We start from the raw sequence: 18,435 nt of genomic DNA, 5'->3' as shown, positions 1-18,435 counted from the left end.
AGCAAGACTCTGCCTCAAAAAAAAAAAAAAAAAAAAAAAAAAAACACAACAACTAAACCTCTACTTTTGTAAAGAATGTGAAAGAATTTTCAACTCACTTTTAACTTTGATGTTTTTTCATGAAGCATCAGCATCTCTTTTCTTATATTCACCAACTTGGCATGATAGTGTTTAGCCTCAGCAAACTTAACGTGGAAAAATAAATGAAAAGTCAAGTTAAAATAGCCTAAAATATCAAAATGAATAAATAAGGCAATATATAAATGACAGTTCATGCTTCCTAAATTGGTCAAAATTTTTACAGCCTTATCTCAACATTTTAATTCCAAAATAAAGATTTCCTTATATCATTAGTAGGATTTGAAAGACATTTGATTTAGTTCAGATTGACAAAAGTGTTACTAAACATAAAATAGGCATTTATATTAAGATGGGAATAGACAATATTTTGCTTTAAAAACATGTAATTATAAAATTTCAGAATAACTCTATCAGTCTCATTTAAGAAAAGTAAAGCATTCTCTCTGCCTTTACAAGAGAGAGACTGAGCCAGAGCACATGAAATAGTTTAAGTGAAGTGTCTGCCCATATGGAAAACCCAAGCTGTGGCCACAGAGCCCTGAACAGAGAGGACTGTGGACAAGCTTAATCCTATTCCTTGGGCTCTTTTAGTCAGACTAAGCAGAATGATCTCTGTGAGGACACTTTCATTCTCGAGGAATCATAAGTATAGACTTTACAACTCAGCCAACCTGCACAATCTAAAATGAAGTCTTATGTCAGGAGAAGACGGGAGGATAATGCAAGCCTAGAGATGTCACAGAGAAGGAGAAAAGCACCCTATTTTCAGACAAGGTTACAGAAAGAGAAGAAATGAAAGAAATGTCAGTAGAGAGATTCACAGCCTTAATGTAAAGTAAATGCAAGTAATGCAAGTAAAGTCACTGTCTGATTAGCTCAGAAGTTACAGTCCCTTTTTACATATCTTGGGCCTTCCAGTTTTCAGTTCCCAGATGATAATAAAAACTACTCTTGACTAAGAGAAGAAAAAAGAGGAAGACTCCATCCTGCCCCTTCTGACCAAAGCAACAGTATTACATCTGCTTGGTTAATTCATTCAACATTCATTCATTCAACAAATATTCCTTCTGTTGCAACAGGATCTCAGTGGGGAACACAAAAGTAGGTCAGTGTAGCCTTGCCCACCTCCCTCACAAGAAACCAGGAACTACCGGGCAGATGACTCTGTATTTACTTCCACAGGCCTCTGTCTAATGCCAGAGAATATGAACTTTGTTTTTAATTGTTATAACTGGAAAACATTAGTAAACCATCTTTGTCCAAAGAAAAGTCCATTTTTTGAGGTATGCATGAATGGCTACAGTCATGCAAACCCAGCTTCTTTTTTTCTTAATAGAGATGGGGTCTTGCTATGTTGGCCGGGTTGGTCCTAAACTCTAGGCCTCAGGCCACCCTCCTACTTCAGCCTCCCAAAGCGCTGGGATTACAGTCATAAGTCACCATGCCCCGCCCACAAACAAAACTATTTTTAATGTTCATCAGAAAATAAAGGTAGCAACAAGTTCCCTTTTTGTTAATTCCTTATTTCTTACAATAAAGAGTATCACTTCCTCTCACCAAAAAGCTATAGAACTTCTGATGAAATTTAGCTGTTCAACTATTTATATTGAAAGCTATAATTGATCATTCTCAAAGTGTCCACTTCAGCCTATGGCATTAATTTATTATAGCATTATGAATATGCCATATAATTAAATAAAATGCTAATTTAAGAAACCATGTAATTGGTAAAGAGAAATACACTTTCTTTAAAGAAAAAAAAAATGGTACCCCAAAGGTTCTTTACTTCCAGTTAGTTTTTTTTTTTTTGAAACAGGGTCTCCCTTTGTCACCCAGGCTGGAGTACAGTGGCACAATCACAGCTCACTTGTGGCCTCGACCTCCTAAGCTCAAGCAATCCTTCCACCTCAGCTCTTGGAATAGCTAAGACCACAGGCATTTGCCACCATGCCGGGCTATTTTTTTAAATTACTTTTTGTAGAGATGGGTTCTCACTATGCTGCCCAGGCTGGTCTTGAACTGCTGGGCTCAAGCAATCCTCCAGCCGCAGCCTCCCAAAGTGCTGGGATTATAGGCATGAGCCGTTGTGCCAAGTCTCAGTCCTCTTTTCTAAGTCTTCAAGTATGAGCAGGTCTATTCCAAATGCACAAATAAGTTCAACTTCTACAAATTACTACAATTTCTAAATTACTACAACTACTAAATTTAGTAGTTGAATTACTACAAATTCAACATTTGAAAGATAACAATTCAACACAATAGAAGTTCAATCAAGGTTTCTTGTTAAAAAGACAAATTCTAAACTTAAAATCTAGCTATTGCTAAGATAAGATGTCATTAAGTTACATCAACTAAATCATACTTACCAAAGCATTAATATCCAACATAGAATGACATTCTTTAAATTTTGAAATCTCTTGTTCCAGTGTGTCTAACAATACAACTTGGTTCTGTCTGAAACAAAAACATACAGCCAAGACAAACTCTACATATTTAAAATACTGGCCCATTAAAAGGAATCATATTCATCTTGGTTAATCATAACAGAAATTAAGTAGGAAACGTATTAACTCTCCAAAGTTTATTTAATATAGAACAGGATTTTTCAAAATAATATTCTAAAGCCACATTCTGATAACTTATTGTGTCTTTTATTCTTGCTTCAATTTCTAATAACTAAAATAATCCAATCATTTAAAAGTATTTTATTATCTGTTACTTTTAACAACTCTCTGTATTATTCCAAAAAAGAAGTTTCTTGTAGTATTTTGCCCAAGAAATTCAATGTTTTATATATCTTACAATTGCAACATTCCCATAAAGGAAATGAGGAACAATGGTTTTTCAGATTAGAGTTGAGAAAGATGCAGTATCAAGGGATAGTAAGTCAAAAAGGATAATTAAGCAGCAAGATGAAAAAAGCATAGGACTGGAAATCATAGCTTTCCCCAGCCAACAGCCAGTTATGTGATCTTAGAAATTCAGTTTATTTCTCTGGCCTAAATCTCCTCTTTTACAAAGTGAGAAGGTCAGACCAGATAATTTCTAATGTTTCTCTTTAAAATTCGGATTCAAAACTCATTGAGGAAGAGAAGCCAACTTCCTTGATATTTCTTTCCACATCAATCAATGTTAGGATCACAGGAATAAGTGACATTAAAAGGGTCAACTACCTGAATATTTTAAAGAATGCTACAAAGAAAAATATGATGTGATTTGCTTGTAAAACTGTGCTAGAACTAGAGAATAATGATAAAAAAAGAAATAGCAACGAAGAGGCTGAGGGCAATTACAACATCTCTACTATCCAGCACTGAGCCTGGCATACCCTACAGGTCATAAATTTGTCTCTTGGCCAGGCACAGTGGTTCATGCCTATAATCCCAGCATTTTGGGAGGCCAAGGAAGGAGGATTGCTTGAAGCCAGGAATTCAAGACCAGCACGGACAACAAAGCGAGAGTCTCTACAAAAACTAAAAAAAAAAAAAAAAAAAATTAGCTGGGTGTGGTGGCACACACCTGTGGTCCAAGCTACTTGGGAGACTGAGGCAGAAGGATTGCTTGAACCCAGGAGTTAGAAGCTGCAGTGAGTTATAATCACACCACTGTACTACAGCCTATGTGACAGAGTGAGACCCCGTCTCTACAAATATAAATAAATAAATAAATAAATAGCTTTGTCCCTCCAGTTTGGACTAGAGATCACAGAAAGTGAAATACAGAATGGATGAGAGGAAAACCCAGCAAGTCAACCATCTGAGATAAGCAGAACAGCAAAAATAGGCTGTTAGAACTAGAAAACAATAGAAGGGGGAAAACAAAAAAAATCAATGAAACGAAAAGATGGTTCTGTAAAAGATCAATTGATCTAAAATTGATAAACCTCTAATGAGACAATCGAGAAAAAAAAAAAAGACTCAAAGTATTAGCATTATTCATGAAAGAGCAATAATTACCACTGATCCCAAGACATTAAAAGGATAATAAATGAATACTTTCAACAATTCAGTGCTCATAAATGTGATAATGTGGATGGAATGGACTAATTCTTTAAAAGATACAAACTACCAAAACTTATACAAGGAGAAACAGAAAGTTTATGTAGGCCTATATTTATTAGACAAATTCAATCAGTAAGTAATAACCTTCCAAAAAAGACAGTGCCAGGACCAAATGGCTTCACTGGTAATTTTTACCAAACATTTAAGGAAGAAATGATACCAATTCCCCACAGTCTCTTCCAGAAAATACATCAGCCCTCCTTTATCTGCAGTTTTGCTTTCTTCAGTTTGAGGCACCTCCAGTCAACTGCAGTTGTACTATATCATCTCATATCATCACAAGAAGAAGGCTGAATACAGCACAATAAGATATTTTGAGAGAGAGACCACATTCACTTAACTTTTATTACAATATTTTATATAACTTCTCTATTTTATTATTAGTTATTGTTGTTAATCTCTTACTATGCCTAACTTGTAAATTAAACTTTATCATAGGTATGTAAAAGTATAGGAAAAAACATAATGTATAAAAGTTGACATCCATAATCTGAAAATCCAAAATGTTGCAAAACCTGAAACGTTTGGACAATGAATGACCCACTTGACCTCATGTGATGAGTCACAGTCAAAACTTTGTTTCATGTACAAAATTACTTGAAATATTGTATAAAAAATTACCTTCAGGCTGTGTGTATAAAATATATATGAAATAAACGAATTTCATGTTTAAATGTGGGTCCCATCCCCAAGATATTAATTATGTATATGCAAATATTCCAATATCTGAAACACTTCTGGTCCCAAGCATTTTGAATAAGGGATTTTCAACCTGTATAGGATTCCGTACTATTTACAGTCTCAGGTAGCCACTAGAGGTCTGGGAACATATCCTCCTTTGGATAAAGGGCAACTACTGCAGAAGCAAAAGGAGCACCTCCCAATTCATCCTATGAGGCTAGCATTACCCTAAAGCCAAACCAGATAAAGACATTACAAGAAAGAAAAACTATAGACCAGTATCTCTCATGAACATCGATACAAAACTCCTCAACAAAATATTAGCAAATTGAATCCAACAATGTATAAAAAGAATTACATACCACAACCAAGTGAAATTTCTTCCAAATATGCAAAGCTGGTTCGATATTCAAAAATTCAATCAATGTAATCTACCATATCAACAGGCTAAAGAAGAAAAATTATATGGTCCTATCAATTGACGTAAAAAAAGCATTTGACAAAATCCAGCATCTATTCATGACTATAAATCATCAACAAACTAAGAAGAGAGAGGATCTTCCTCAACTTAATAAGGAATACCTTAAAAAACCTGCAGCTAACATTTAGGGTGAGAAACTACATAATTTTCTCCTGAGACTAGAACGAGGTATGTCCCCTCTCACAACTCCTATTCAACATCATACGTTAAGTCCAAACTAATACAGTAAGACAAGAAAAAGAAATAAAAGATACACAAACTGAGAAGAAAGAAATAATACTGTCTTTGTTCCCAGATGATTTCCTATGTGGAAATTCCCAAAGATTCAACAAGAAACCTCCTGAAACTAATATGCAAATATAGTAAGATTTCAGGATACAAGGTTAATATACAGAAGTCAATTTCTTTCCTGTGTACCAGCAATTAATTTGAAATTTAAAAATAATACCATTTATAGTAGTTCCCCATCCCCAGTGAAATACTGTGGTACAAATATAACAAAATATGTACAGGACCTAAATGTAAAAATTATAAAACTCTAATGAAAACTATCAAAGAAAATCTAAATAATAGAGAGACATTCCAAGTACATAGATTAAAAGACTCAACTGTTGTTGTTCAGATAGGGTCTGACTCTGTCATCCAGGCTGGACTGCAGTGGCATGATCATCGTTCACTGCAGCCTAGAACTCCTGGTTCAAGGGATCCTCTGCCTCAGTCTCCCAAGTAGCTATGACTACCAGTGTACACCACCATGCCAGGTTGACTTTTTAAATATTTTTGTAGAGACAGGGTCTGATTACATTACCCAGGCTGGTCTCCAACTCCTGGCCTCAAGAGATCCTTCTGCCCCAGGCTCCCAAAGTGCTTGGATTACCAGTGTCAACCACCATGCCCAGCCCATCAATATTTTTTAAGATGTAAATTCTTCTCAGCTTGATCTAAGGATTCAATGAAATCCCAATAAAAATCCCAGCAAGTTATTGTATAGATATCAACAAACTGTTTATTGTATAGATATCAACAAACTGTTTGAAAGTTTGTATGGAAAGGCAAAGACATAGAAAAGCCAACACAATATTTAAGAACAAAATTGTAAGACTCAGAGTACCCAATTTCTTTTTTTTTTTTTTTTTTTTGAGACGGAGTCTGGCTCTGTCGCGGCCCAGGTTGGAGCGCAGTGGCCGGATCTCAGCTCACTGCAAGCTCCGCCTCCCGGGTTTACGTCATACTCCTGCCTCAGCCTCCTGAGTAGCTGGGACTACAGGCGCCCGCCACCTCGTCCGGCTAGTTTTTTGTATTTTTTTTTAGTAGAGACGGGGTTTCACCGTGTTAGCCAGGATGGTCTCGATCTCTTGACCTCGTAATCCGCCTGTCTCGGCCTCCCAAAGTGCTGGGATTACAGGCTTGAGCCACCGCGCCCGGACCCCAATTTCAATACTTACTATAAAGCTACAGAAATCTGGCCAGGCACAGTGACTCACTCCTGTAATCCCAGCACTTTGGAAGCCCAAGGCGGGTGATCACCTGAGGTCAGAAGTTCAAGATCAGCCTGGCCAACATGGTGAAACCCCATTTCTAGGAAAAATACAAAAATTAGCCCGGTGTGGTGGTGCGCATCTGTCATTCCAGCTACTTGGGAGGCTGAGGTGCAAGAATCAACCTCCCAGAGGCAGAGGTTGCAGTGAGCTGAGATCACGCCACTGCATTTCAGCCCAGGCAACAGAGTGAGACCCTGTCTCAAAAAAAAACAAAAAAAAAATAACAACAAAAAACTACAGAAATCAAGAGAGCATGGTACTGGCAAAAGAACAAACATATTGATCGATGGAACAGAACAGAAAACCCTTAAATATATCTACACAAAAACAATCAACTTCTCTTTGACAAAGGTGCAAAGGCAATGCAGTGGAGAAAGGATAGTCTTTTCAACAAATCGTGGCTGGGTACAGTGGCTCATACTTCTAATCCCAGCACTTTGGGAGGCCAAGGCAGGAGGATCACTTGAGCCTAGGAATTCAAGACCAGCCAGGGCAACATGGTGAAACCCTGTCTCTACAAAAAATACAAAAATTGGCCACGTGTGGTGCTGTGCGCCTGTAGTCCCAGCTACTTGGGAGGCTGAGGTGGGAGGATCACTGAGCCAGGAAATCAAGGCTGCAGTGAGCTGAGGCTGTGCCACTGCACTCCAGCCTGGGCAACAGAGTGAGACCCTGTCTCAAACAACAACATCAACAACAACAAATGGTGCTGAAGCAACTGGCTATCCATGTGCAAAGAAATGAATCTATTAATAAACACAGACTTTACAGCCTCCATAAAACTTAACTCAAAATAGGCTGGGCACAGTGGTTCACGCCTGTAATTCCAACACTTTGGGAGGCGGGCAGATCACCTGAGGTCCGAGACCAGCCTGACCAACATGGAGAAATCCCATCTCCACTAAAAGTACAAAAAGTAGATAGGCGTGGTGGCACATGCCTGTAATCCCAGCAGCTCAGGAGGCTGAGGCAGGAGAATCGCTTGAACCCAGGATGCGGATGTTGCAGTGAGATGAGATCGCACCATTGCACTACAGCCTGGGCAACAAGAGCGAAACTCTGTCTCAAAACAAAAAAAAAAAAAACTAACTCAAAATAAATCACAGGTCTAAACGTAAAATGCAAAACTAGAACTTCTAGAAGAAAACACAGGAGAAAATCTAGGTGACCTTGGTTTGGTGATGAGTTCTTAGATACAATACCAAAAGCACAATTCATAAAAGAAAAAACGGATTAATTTCTTATTTATTAAATAAATGTATTAAAATTAAAAACTCCTGCTCTGCCAAAGACACTGTAAAGAGAGTAATAAGACAAACCACAGTCTTGGAGAAAATATTTGCAAAACTCATAAAGGACTCATATCAAAAATATACAAAGAACTCTTAAAACTCAACAATAAGAAAAATAATCCAATTTTAAAATAAGCAAAAGATCTGAACAGACACCTGTTATCTAACAAAGAATTTGTCTGATCTTTGTCCCAGGTTTCTGGCACAGAGCTTCTAAAATCCTTGGAATTTTCCAAGTGACAGAAGTGTCTTTGTTATCCACGAGCTCCCTGGATCACACGTGAGTTTACACTAATAAAGTGACTCATGATGGGCCCCTAGAGCTTCAAGATGGGAGACTAATGAAAAATAACAAAGAACATCTAAATAATAGAGACATTCCAAGTACATAGATTAAAAGACTGAATTTTTGTTGTGGAGATAGGGTCTCACTCAGTCACCCAGGCTAGGGAGCAGTGGCGTGACCACAGTTCACTGCAGGCTCAAACGCCAAGCTGCTGAACACACTGATGTGCTGGCAGCAGGGGTTTCCTCTCACTGGGAGAGGAAACAGAAGTTTTGTGTTCAGGAACCTCCCAGGCACTACCCTGTATGTCTCTTCATTGGCTAGTCCTGATCTGTACCCTTTATAATAAAACTGTAATTTTAAGTATAGTGCTTTCCTGACCTGTAAGTCTGGCCACTCTCAAAGAAGTTTCCAGAGAATGTGGCTGGGCACAGTGGCTCACATCTGTAATCCTAGCACTTTGGGAGGCCAAGGTGGGCAGATCAGTTGAGGTCAGGAGTTCAAAACCAGCCTGGCCAACATGGTGAAACCCGTCTCTACTAAAAATACAAAAAAGAATAGCTGGGTGTGATGGTGCACCGCTTGTAATCCCATCTACTTAGGAGGCTTAGGCAGGAGAATCTCTTGAACTCAGGAGGTGGAGGTTGCAGTGAGCCGAGATCCTTTTATATGCATTTAGCACCTTAACACCAAGGATTATAACATTACTTATAATTATAAAATGAGCACAGTTATTATTCTTCTCCTTTTGCCCTAATAAAGGCCTCTTAAGTAAGTTTTCAAAGGGTAGGTCTCAGAGCAGCAGCAGTTCGTAGCCAGTATAAAGATGACCACCACAGAAAGAAATGACAGGCCAGCCTGGGCTATCCAGAGAGGCCCTGACCCAGGAGGAGGCAGAAGCTGAGTCTGTTGTCTGTGGATGGGAGCTGATAAAGCCTGAGTATATGTTTTTGTATACTGATCCCACTCTATGGGTTCTGTTCTATCTTATCCTATTTTCTTAACATGTCCTCCAATCTTTTTTTTTTTCTTTTTTTTTTTTTGTGAGACGGAGTCTCACTCTGTTGCCCAGGCTGGAGTACAGTGGCATGATCTTGGCTCACTGCAAGCTCCCCATCCCGGGTTCACGCCATTCTCCTGCCTCAGCCTCCGGAGCAGCTGGGACTAGAGGCGCCCATCAACACACCCGGCTAATTTTTTGTATTTTTAGTAGAGACGGAGTCTCACTGTGTTAGCCAGGATGGTCTCGATCTCCTTACCTCGTGATCCACCGCGCCCGGCCCCATCTTTACTTACTAGTAAAGTTATCTACTGGGAATGAATCAGATCATCTCAGGAAAGATACTTACAGATCTCTGGCAACTCATTTGAACTAGCAACTGAAAACAAGTGTGACTTTTATGGAGGCAGTTTTTCAACTGTACTCGGAAACATGTATATATCCACCTGAACAATCCCCAACAGGTAATACTTTAATAAAATAATGATAAAACACCAACCTAATCACAGAGGCTAGGTAAGATTTAGGAGGACTTCTTAGAAGAGATCCAACACCCTAGGAGTATTCATTTCACTTTTTACATTTAGAATACTATGTACTCCTCTATTCCCATCTGCTATCAATAAAGATATAGACATACTCAATTATAATTCCATGTTAAAAAATATTATGTCTTAACACAGTATACAATTATACAAATTATGTCTATGCCACAGAGGAAATTAGTGTATATCTGGTTTTTTATTAGCTTACGTGAGTTCCTGGAGGGCTTGTTTTGATCTCTGCAGATCTGGCAAATAATGAGAAAGCAATCCTTCTGCCAGTTGCTCCACAGCTTTGTCTTCTATAGTCAAGTCCTCTATTAACCCTTCATCTGGAGAAGTGTCACTTAAACCTGTCCCCGCAAAAATCAAATTTAGGAACTTTTTTATTTATTTTATTTATTTATTTATTTATTAGGCTAGTCAACTGAAGCAGTGGGATTAGAGAAGGAACAAAGAAATCTGTAACTGGTTGTGATCAATTAGTTGTAAACACCACTGCACTCTGACCAGTCGGAACCTTTCAAATTGACACAGCTAATAAGAGGAGGTTGGGGAGTAGCAGGTAGAAAGGATGCCCACAAATGGGGTTGACAGCACACACACACACTCCCAACCACAGGCATCCTTCTTTTCTTTTTAAACTTTTATCTCTGAGTTTCCTCTAAAAAATGAGTTATGAATGCTCAAAAAATGTTTTTAAGTTACTACTATAAGGTAAAGCCTATGCTAAATGAACATTTACACAAAATTCTGCATCTTTATACATTTTTCAGGGCAGAGGACTTACAGTTGTCACAGGATTATCAAAGGAGTCTGAAGGCCAGGAGCAGTGGCTCACACCTGTAATCCTAGCACTTTGGGAGGCCAAGGGAGGAGAATTGCTCGAGCCCAGAATGGCTGGGCATGGTGGCACACACCTGTGGTCCCAGCTATTCAGGAGGCTGAGGTGGGAGGATAACTTGAGCCCAGAAGTTCATAGCTGCAGCGAGCTATGATCACACCACTGCACTCCAGCCTGGGCAACAGAGCGAGACCCTGTCTCAAAAACATAAATAAATATAAAAATAAAAATAAAATAAAGGAGACTGAGGCCAAAACGTGGGTAACAGTCACTGAACTAAAGCATTCTTGCTTTCAAAAGCATGAAGAAATTATATAAACAGAAATGCAATGCCTAAAAAAAAGTATGTTTTCAATTCTATGGAAACAAAAATATAGGTCAACATTGATTTTGCATATGGTTTCATGTGTTATTTACATGTAAAAGGGGGGTTGTTATTTGTTAGGGAGGAAAAGAGGGATTTTCTAAGAATTTCTTCTCTCTTAAGATTCAGCACCTTAATTTACCCTAGAAAATAGTGTATAATCATAGTCTTGTGTATAAATCTAGACCTGATGCTGGGATCCGTGCCTCATCACTTTCCTTTGAATACTAAAAGTGTAAGCATTGTGCCAGGTACTCAAAAACATCTAAGATGAATAACTATCAATCACCATTCCTACCAAGAAAAATACAATTTCTAAATAGGGTTTAATGGTTTGTAAGATGGAATCACTGATTTATAATCAAAGAAAAAAAAGTAAGCTAGTCACTTTACTAAAATTATACACCAAAATTATGATTAATATTAAACTCTGAAACATCTCTCTTCAATTATAGTCTAGTAACCATCAGTGACATCAAATTAGATCACTCTACAGAATACAGTTAGCACAACACATTACTTGTGACACATTTCTAAGTATAATTTGTACCACAGATTTAAATTTTGGCAAAACTGAGAAAAACAGGCTCGGCACAGTGACTCACGCCTGTAATCCCAGCACTCTGGGAGGCTGAGGTGGGCGGATCACTTGAGGTCAGGAGTTTGAGACCAGCCTGGCCAACATAGTGAAACTCCATCTCTACTAAAAGTACAAAAATGTCCCGGGCATAGTGTTGTATGCCTGTAATCTCAGCTACTCGAGAGGCTAAGGCACAAGAATTGCTTGAACCTGGGAGGCGGAGGCTGCAGTGTGCCAAGATCGTGCCACTACACTCCAGCCTGGGTGACAGAGCAAGACTCTGCCTCAAAAAAAAAAAAAAAAAAAGATTGAGGAAAACAACATGCTATCATATTCAAAGTAAACTTTTTGAAAATCAAAATAAAATTATGTAATTTTTATTTTAACCCTAAGAAACACATGAACAAACATTGGACTTCTCAAAGTTGCAAGGCAACATTCAGATAGGTAAGAGCTAACTAGAAACTGAAGCACTCCACATATAAAATAAAAATACAAAAACCAAAAAAAGAAAAAATCTATATATATATGCATAGAGAGAGAGAGAAAAGTGAAGCACTTAGGGATATTAATGTACCAACTGTATAGGAAGTGAATAAATTATATCCACCAATTATGCCATTGCTTAAGGCTTGATGACAATAACAATGCAATCAGCAACTTTAAGTATTAATAAATATAGAAAACAATTTTCTTAATGTTTTATGAAAGGAACACCCCAAAAAAGGGCATTTCAACTTTAAGGAATAACAACTAATTCACTTCACTTAAAATATATTCATACATTTTAACTCACAAACCCTCCTCCCACACCAATGTTCTGGTTAATGAGTCTCAGTTACTCATGTTTTTTGTTTGTTTGTTTTGTTTTTCTCTCTTTTACCCTCTGCTTCTAATGGTTAAGAAGCTACTCATGTTTTTATATATATTTAATTACTAAGTTCAAGGTGCTTTATTGTGGGAGAGTAAAGAAGAAGAAAGGGAGGGTCCTTACTCTATTCATACAAGAAAGGTTTGCTGAACATCTATATCATGTACCAAGTTGTGAGGTTACAATAATAAATAAGGCAAGTCCCCTTCCCTGGAAGGGCACAATACGACGAATCACAGAATATGAGAAGTGCCATTAGAGAAACAGAAAATGTTATGAAAATTCGGGGGAGAGCGACTTTCATTAGGGAAGTCTAAGAAAACTTCTAAAGGAAGTGTGGACATTGAGCTAAGGCTCAAAGAATGGATGGAGTTTTCATTTCTCTTTGTCTATTTGTGTGTTACTCACTGTAAAAACTTAAAACACTACAGAGGGAGGCACAAACTGAAAAGTAAAAATACTCGTTCTTACTCCAGCAGGAGCTACTCTGGAGTTTCTCACAGAGCCTTCCAGAAATTGTCTTTGCATACCTATGCATATATTGTTTTTTATCACAAACAAAATATTACTCATACCATTCTGCAACTTTTAAAACATGTATCTTAGGTATCTTTCCATACCAACATATAGGGATCTACTACATTCTTTTTAACAGAACAGAATTCTACCAGTTTGTTTAACCAGTCCCCCATAGATGGATTATTTTGGTTATTTTCACTTTTTGCTATTTCAAACAATGCTGCAGTGGGCTTCCCTGCTTATCTGTATATTTGTGTCACTTTCCGTAGGATAGATTCTTAGAAGTAGACTGTTGGGACAAAGAGTGTATGTATTTTTTAAATAGACATTGCCAAACTGCCCTCCTAAGAAACTGGCACCAATTTGCACTCCCACCAACAATCTGTGAGGACTATTTCCAAATGGGGAAGAAATCTATGGCAGGAGTGGAATGGATGCAATATGAGTAAAGAAGGCAGCACGAGGAAAGGCTGGAATACAATATAGGCTTCTTCTGGAGAGGCATGGGGCATATGCAGCATAGCAATAGTGAGCTTATTTAAGACCACGTGCAAGGCCAGTAAGGGCCTCTAACTGCCAAGTTAATGGTTTGGAGCTTTGTTAATAAGTAGTGAGGAGCTATTTAAGGTTTCTGAGTACAGGCATGACATGACTGAAGCTTTATCTTGGGACAGTAACGTGATAGCAGTGGGACAGATGCGTTGAAAGAGTAAGACTGGAGGTGGACTAGCCTTTCAACAGCTGTTTTAAGGGTGAAATTACAAGGAGATGGAATTGTATAGGAGAATCCCTTAGAGGTGGAAGGAGAGAAAGGAAAAAGTCCAGAGCATTTTCAAAGTTTCAAGTCAGAGTAACCTACCACCATTAACAGGATGAGACACGTTTTCATTTATGTACATGCCTTACTGTGAGATTAGTGCAACACAGCCACGTCAAAGTATCCAGCTAGCAGACGGAGAAGCAAACAAGAGTAAAGAGAGAGGCCCAAGTTTCAAATACATACAAGGAAGTCACATTTATAGAAGCGACTTATGAAAGTGTGAAGAGATCCTTGAGGAAAAGCATGAACAGGAAAGTGCTGAGAGTACTATTTGGGGGTAACCCCTATATTTCTGAAACAGGAGGTAAAAGAAAAAGCATATCCAAAGCCCTGCAGCCTTTCTCATCTAGGGCCTCATCTGAATCACAGAACACAGAAAAGGCTCTGAGTGACCATTTTCTCACTTCTCCCAAGGATGGTACATAAATAGTACCATTTTGGGTGCACAGCAAGTTAATTCATTCCATTCAATGGATGCCTTAGGGCATTAGAGCTTAAATCCCTCCTGGAACTCGGTCGAGAAGACTGCTGCAGGAATAGGGATGAAGTAATACCACTAAGCTGACCAAGCATTTCATGAGTGGTCAATATTATAGGATACGTCACCTCTCTGAATTATAAGCTGATCATCTTTCTGGTAAATCCATCCCCCACCACTGCCGTATGAAAAATAATGACGTACCGGAGTCAACACAGAAACTCAGAATGGCTTCACCATCAACCGCCTCCAGTTGCACCCCAATACAAAGCTTGCCCTCGGGACTTCAGTTCCGCCCATTGCGCTGAGTAGAGGGGTCGGCGCGGTTCCCCATGTCTGCACTAAGGGCAGAGCCCGGGGGCCGTAGCTGCCAAAAGCCGCCTACTCCCCCACGGTTTCTCCGGAGTCCTGCCCATTCAGGTCCTGGACCCTCACACCCAGCCCCAGCCGCGCTTGCTACCCGACAGTACGTACCAGTGGTCGGCTCCCCGGCCTCCAGGCAGTAGGGTGGCCGTGGAAGGGCCCCGTCCGGAGACGACGGCCCAGGGACACTCATGTCCCTCCAGCTGGGAACAGAGAGAAGGGGCAAACGTGTGGGCCGTCAGAAGCAAGGAGGCACCTAACGACTCCAGTGTCTGGCCGGACAGAAGAGATTGTCGCACCCGGAAGTGACGGAAGCGAAAAACTGCAGGCTTCAGTCACGCGCTCGAGAGTTGGCTCTACCCCATGGCGTTGTGGGGACCCCGCGCTGATGTCGTCGTCTGGCCCCGGACGCAATGTCAACGGACTCAGCAGTGCGGGGCTCGAGGCCCTGCGACCCGATTGGTGGGAGCTGAGGGAGGACCGAGGCGGGTTTGGGCTGCTCACCGGGTGGGTCACGAAGACCGGAAGAGTGTTGTCTTTGTTGGAGGCGGGCGAGCAGTCAGGCTTTGTTCACTGAAGCTAGGGAGAAAACAGGACTTTCAGCCTTCACGCGGGACAGCTTTTTAGTGTTATCTCCCTGTTTAGGGAAAAACTTAAGAACAGGGAGTGCGCGCTTTCCCTGCAATTTGGACCATTAAAAAATTCGATGCCTAGGTGTCTGCGAGCCTCAGCCTTGCTAACTACGGTTTTGCCACTATTCCGGTTTCCCCTTGTTAAGTGTAGATGAAAGATTTAAGCCCTCCGTTGCAGCAGCTACTGAACAAATTCGACCAAATTATCAGAAACTGCACTTACTGAGATCCTGTGGAATGATCTCATGAATTCTGTTGGAAAACACTTAGAAAAGGGCATATAGGCAGCTTTGCACCAAAGAAAACGATTTAGCTCTGCCACCTCTAGCTTATACCCTCTCATCTCAACTGTAATGGTGGCCTCCTAATGTTGCTCCTCAACTATGCCTGTTCAGTTTTCTCAGCTGCAACCAAAGCTTACTTCAAAAAAATAAGAATTTGCAAGCCTCAGAAACTTGCACTGGCTACCCATTGCCCTTATCAGTGCATTCACACCCTTTCCTCTTTGGGTCTCTTTTCCTCTTAGTATTAGCTCCTCCTTATACCCATGGTAGGCAGAATAATAGCCCCTCAAAGATGTCCACAGCCTAAACGCCAGAAGCTGTGAATGTGTTAGCTTGCATAGCAAATGGGAATTAAGGTTGTTAATTACCTGGTGTTGAAATAGATTATCCAGGAATCGCTTTAACCAGGGAAGCAGAGGTTGCAGTGAGCTCCACTGCACTCCAGCCTGGGCGACAGGGCGAGATTCCGTCTCAAAAAAAAAAAAAAAAAAAAAACTCAAAAAAAAAAAAAAAAAAAAAAAAAATTATCCTGGATTGTTCCACTGGGCCAATTGTAATCATAAGGGCCTCCAAAACTGCAAAAGAGAGTCAAGAATGACAAGTAACTATGAAGAATGATTAGAGAGATACAACATTGTTGGCTTTGAATATAGAGGAAGGGAGCCTCCAGCATTGTGGGTGACCTCTGGAAGCTGGAACTGACAAGGAAACATTCCCCCGAAGCCTCTCTCATGCTCTGATGACACCTTGATTTTATCCTCATGCGATCAGTGTTGGACTTCTGACCAACAGAACTGTGAAATAATCTGTCTTAAGTTTGTGATAACTTGTTATAACACCAATAACAATACTACCCTTCAAGACATTCTTTATTCCATCTGAGCATTCTCCTAAAAGTACACCCTTTCATTTCTGCAGTACTCTTGCTTGTGCTTCAACCTGAAATATTCTATTCTTTTGTAAACCAAAAATAAAATTCTAAACCCCACAACTGACTGATGGACCCCCTGCCCCCCACCTCTTGGCCAAGGACATTCCAAAGTAAACCTGAAAATCTAGTTTTTCCATCATCTAGATGGAAGTGGGGATTGAGGGTTAGTCAGGGGGATGGGTCGGACATGCCTCATTACACCCTCCTCCCCTTGGAATTCAGGCTCAGCTGAACAGCATTCACATGAAAACAGATCTTAAGACTGCCAGAACAGACTTTTTCCAGCTTTTCTAGACTTTTATTTTTGACACCAAGCCAGCCTGACTCTAGTACAGCATCACGACAGATAGCAGGTCCTGAAAGAAATTGAATTATTTAACCTGAAAATATATTTCTTTGACGTATTTTAAAACGGCCCTGCAAAGCTGTATCTTGTGGTGGGAAAGCTACAGTCTGTAGAAAAAGCCCTGTTCCTTTCCAGGTGTTTTCCCTTACCTGGGAGAGAATTAACCAAGTCTGGCACCTTTTTAGGTCTGATAAGAGCTCTACCTGAGGCTTCATCTGCATAATAAAACCTTGATCTCTGCCGGGCTTGGTAGCTCATGCCTGTAATCCCAGCACTTTGGGAGACCAAGGCGAGTGGATCACCTCAGGTCAGGAGTTCGAGACCAGCCTGACCAACATGGTGACTGAAACCCTGTCGCTGCTAAAAATACAAAAAAAAAAAAAAAGCCGGGCATGGTGGCGGGTGCCTGTAATCCCAGCTTCTCGGGAAGCTGAGGCAGGAGAATCACTTGAACCTCGGAGGCAGAGGTTCCAGTGAGCCAAGATCACACCACTGCACTCCAGCCTGGGCAACAAGAGCGAAACTCCGTCTCAAAAAAAAAAAAAAAAAACCTTGGTCTCCACAACCCCTTATCTTAACCCAGACATTCTGTTGACTCCAGGTCTTTAGATAATAACTTAAGTCTTTTTTTGTTTGTTTATTTCCTAATGTAAAGTCTCCCTATGTTGCCCAGGCTGCTCTGGAACTCTTGGCCTCAGGCAGTCCTCTCACCTCAGCCTCCCAAAGCGCTGGGATTACAGGCGTGAGCCACCACACCAGCCTGATAATCTTTCAATTGACTGTGACCCTGGAGTCTCTGCTTCCAGGTGTCCCGCCTTTCAAGACCAAGCCAATGTACATCTTACGTGTTTTGATGAATGTCTTAGGTCTTCCTAAAGTATATAAAACTACACTGTAGTCTTGTCAGAGGCATTTGAACCAGAGCAACTCCATCTTGAATAGGGGCTGGGTAAAATGAGGCTGAGACCTACTGGGCTGCATCCCCAGGAGGTTAGGCATTCTTAGTCACAGGATGAGACAGGAGATCGGCACAAGATACAGGTCACAAAGACCTTGCAGTAAAGAAGCCAGCCAAATCCCACCAAAACCAAGATGGTGCCAAAAGTGACCTCTGGTCATCCTCACTGCTCATTATTTGCTAATTATAATGCATTAGCATGCTAAAAGACACACCCACCAGCACCATGACAGTTTACAAATGCCATGGCAACAGCAGGAAGTTACCCTATATGGTCTAAAAAGGAGAAGAATCCTCAGTTCCAGAAATTGCCCACTCCTTTTCTGGAAAACTCGTAAATAATCCACCCCTTATTTAGCATATAATCAGGAAATAACTATAAGTGTAATCAGTGAGCAGCCTAAGCCACTGCTCTGCCTATGAGTAGCCATTCTTTATTCCTTTACTTTCTTTTTTTTTTTTTTGAGGCGGAGTCTTGCT

The 18,435-nt window shown here is 40.1% G+C and overlaps 1 protein-coding gene across 1 annotated transcript in view; it reads right to left on the bottom strand.

Moving 5' to 3' along the window:
- Nucleotides 1–15,626, bottom strand: part of BLOC1S6 (biogenesis of lysosomal organelles complex-1, subunit 6, pallidin) — a 17,877-nt gene extending 2,251 nt beyond the window's left edge. The window contains exons 1-4 of the mRNA XM_011928544.1: nucleotides 14,916–15,626; nucleotides 10,177–10,318; nucleotides 2,448–2,535; nucleotides 99–185 (exon numbers count right to left, since the gene is read on the bottom strand). Of these exons, the coding sequence (XP_011783934.1) occupies nucleotides 99–185; nucleotides 2,448–2,535; nucleotides 10,177–10,318; nucleotides 14,916–14,997 (399 nt within the window). The 5' untranslated portion in view covers nucleotides 14,998–15,626. The remainder of the gene's footprint in view (nucleotides 1–98; nucleotides 186–2,447; nucleotides 2,536–10,176; nucleotides 10,319–14,915) is intronic.
- Between the last annotated feature and the right edge of the window lie 2,809 nt (nucleotides 15,627–18,435).

The sequence above is a fragment of the Colobus angolensis genome, unplaced genomic scaffold (assembly GCF_000951035.1).
Source record: "Colobus angolensis palliatus isolate OR3802 unplaced genomic scaffold, Cang.pa_1.0 Scaffold78, whole genome shotgun sequence".
Classification (NCBI taxonomy): Eukaryota; Metazoa; Chordata; class Mammalia; order Primates; family Cercopithecidae; genus Colobus; species Colobus angolensis.
Note: the sequence above shows the minus strand (reverse complement) of the source record. Positions and strands in the feature narration are given on the sequence as shown.